The sequence below is a fragment of the Plectropomus leopardus genome, unplaced genomic scaffold (assembly GCF_008729295.1).
Source record: "Plectropomus leopardus isolate mb unplaced genomic scaffold, YSFRI_Pleo_2.0 unplaced_scaffold17111, whole genome shotgun sequence".
In the NCBI taxonomy this organism is placed as follows: domain Eukaryota; kingdom Metazoa; phylum Chordata; class Actinopteri; order Perciformes; family Serranidae; genus Plectropomus; species Plectropomus leopardus.
The window spans coordinates 1-2,616 of record NW_024618401.1 but is presented as its reverse complement, the minus strand read 5'-3'; the positions used below and the strand labels follow the sequence as shown (position 1 = coordinate 2,616).

General features: G+C 41.9%; 1 protein-coding gene across 1 annotated transcript; it reads left to right on the top strand.

Annotated features, from left to right (window-relative positions):
• Positions 1 to 719: 719 nt before the first annotated feature.
• LOC121964771 (protein FAM131A-like) lies at positions 720 to 1,675 on the top strand (the record flags this gene model as incomplete). Its single annotated transcript, XM_042514963.1, has 2 exons — positions 720 to 857; positions 1,004 to 1,675. Coding segments are annotated over 2 exons (686 nt in total), but the record flags the coding sequence as incomplete, so codon positions are not given.
• Positions 1,676 to 2,616: the final 941 nt, after the last annotated feature.

Here is a 2,616-nt window from a genome sequence, read left to right as displayed (position 1 = left end):
TGTTTCTGAAATAGGTTAGTAGTACACAGCTGTTATTTATTTATTTATTTATTTATTTATTTATTTATTTTACCCAATGCTATTGTATCAGTACTAGATATCGATTGATATGAAAGTTCAGGTATCAGAATCTGTATCAGGAAGGAAAAAATGGTACATACCAGTATATATTTTTAAAAATCACTCTTTGGTTTAACTGGAACAAAAGAATCAAACAAAAGATTCACCCATTAAATGCTAACTTTACAACATTTTGATCTAACAGAGATCTTCGTCAGGCATTTTCAAATCATCATCGCAAAGCAGAACAATGAAAAGACACAAACACATTCATCTCTCAGGTGTTCTTCATCAGCTTGATTGTCAGTCTCCATGATCAGAAACCATAAACAACAAAAGCAATACGATACAAGGAAAAACTGAACACCACATAAAAAGTTATATCAAATTCATATCACAAATTATTAAAAAAAACTTATAACAAAAACATACAATCTAGAAAAATGCATGGAAAAAGTAGAAACAAATTAGAAGAAAGGAAAAAGTCATGAATTACCCTACCACAAAGGTTTTAGATACTGGCAAGTTCAGTCGAGCAATAAGCCAGATTTTGTGTTGGGACCTTTAAGAGGAGAAAAAAATAAACCTTTTGGAAAGACAATCAAATTCACAAAGTTGTGAAACCACTGCATTCATTGATTGGACTCGTCTCTCTATAGGAGTGGCTGAACAGTTTGCCATCGCTGAGGCTAAGCTGCGTGCCTGGGCGTCTATAGATGACGATGAGGAGGAAGACTCCAACGATGAGGACTCAAACGTCAACGGACAGACTCAAATCTTCTCCAGTCAGGGCTCAGGTATCCACCGCCGCCTCCTTTTTGTCCATTTCATCACCCATCGTCTCCATTTCTGCATCCTCGCTTACAGAGCGCCTCATCTTCCCATCCCCCTCCCTGATTATCCATCCATCTCCAGGTGTTCTGATTTTTTGCTCCTCCCTCAGACGCCGCCACATCCAGTCCTATCACCGAAGCGCCGTGCCAGCCTGAGGTTGAAGCCGGCGAGGCCCCGCCCTCCGACAGTCACCTTGGCTCCAGCAGCAGCAGCCTGCTCTGTGGAAGGCCTTCATCTCACAGTGACCCACATTCATCCCAGACCAATTCACCTACTTTACCCAGCGACTGCTTGAGTCCCTTCCTGGAGGAGGAGGAGGAGGAGGAGGAGGAAGAAGAGAGGCTGGATGGTCACGAGGAGCAGCCGCCTCTATTGCAGGAGCAGCGCAGTGAGGTCTGCGTCCACCACAAGCCTGAGTGGAGGCCTCGGGCCAGGAGCAGCAGGTTTGACTCCTGCTACTCCACCTCTCACTCTGAGTCGCCTGGAGAGGAGGACGAGGAGGACGAGGAGGAGGAAGGCAGCGTGTTTCACGATTTTCGAATGTGGCATTCCAGCCGGAGAAGCTTCTTCTCCGACCGGGCTTCTTCTGGAGTGGCGTCCTTCGATGAAGAGGAGGAGAGGGATGAAGTAGAGGAGAAGAAAGAGTATTTGATGTGATGTGTTGTCCATCTTTATGTCTCTTTGGGTCCGTGTTGATTCTGGATATGACATCATCTATTCTGCTTTCACTCTTAAAGGGACAGTTCACCTTAAAATAAAACCATTTTTCGTCTTCCCTGTAGCTCTATTTATCAATCTAGATGGTTTTAGTGCAAGCTGCAGAGTGTTGGAGATATCAGCCGAGGAGATTTCGCGATCTCGATGATGGAACAAGGAAAAAAAAGGGGAAACTAAACAGCAATGTCTCGTTCTAGAAACCATGATTCACTTACTCAAGATAACCCACAGGGCTTGCCATTAGCAGTTTCATGTAGGATTTATTTTCTTTCAATCGAACTACGCCCACCAATCGTATCTAGATTGATAAATCATTTTTTTTTGCCTCTACAGGCAAGAGGAAAACAATTTGATTTTGGGGTGAAGTGTCCCTTTAACCTCTCTTCACCTCACCCTCCGATCATCTCCACTCGCTGCCTTCTGTCTCTCATCCTCCAGGCCTTCCATGTACTGATCTCGCTCCACCGTTTATCGCTGCTGTAAACAGTATATATATATATATTGATTGAAGAGTTCAACCAGAATGTAAAGCTGTTGTTCAAACTCAGTTTTGTACATTTCTGTGAAGAGTCATGTGTTGCATTGGTTTTCTATGGATATTTTGTAGTGTTGTTTTCTCTGGGTCATGCAGTGTCATGTGGGTCGGGCTATGTTTGATACTGAATGTCTGAATGTCCTGCATATATATAAATATGACTTTTTTTGAAAGAAGATTTTTGTCTTTTTTCCCCTCTATACAGTCAGCACAGTTTCAAGATCAGTGTCACCAATTCACTGTCTGAACAAATGTCTCCCTTATAAGTTATAATGTTGAGTAATTGCCAGAAAATGTTTTTTTTTAGAACATTGTTGTGTCACAGTATAGTTGACCTTTGACCTTTTGAATATAAAATGTCATAACTTCATCATTATATTCGATATGACATTTATGTGAAATGCTGTCACAATTTGTGAATGAATTCTTGAGTTATGTTTTGTGAGGTCACAGTGACCTTGACCTTTGAC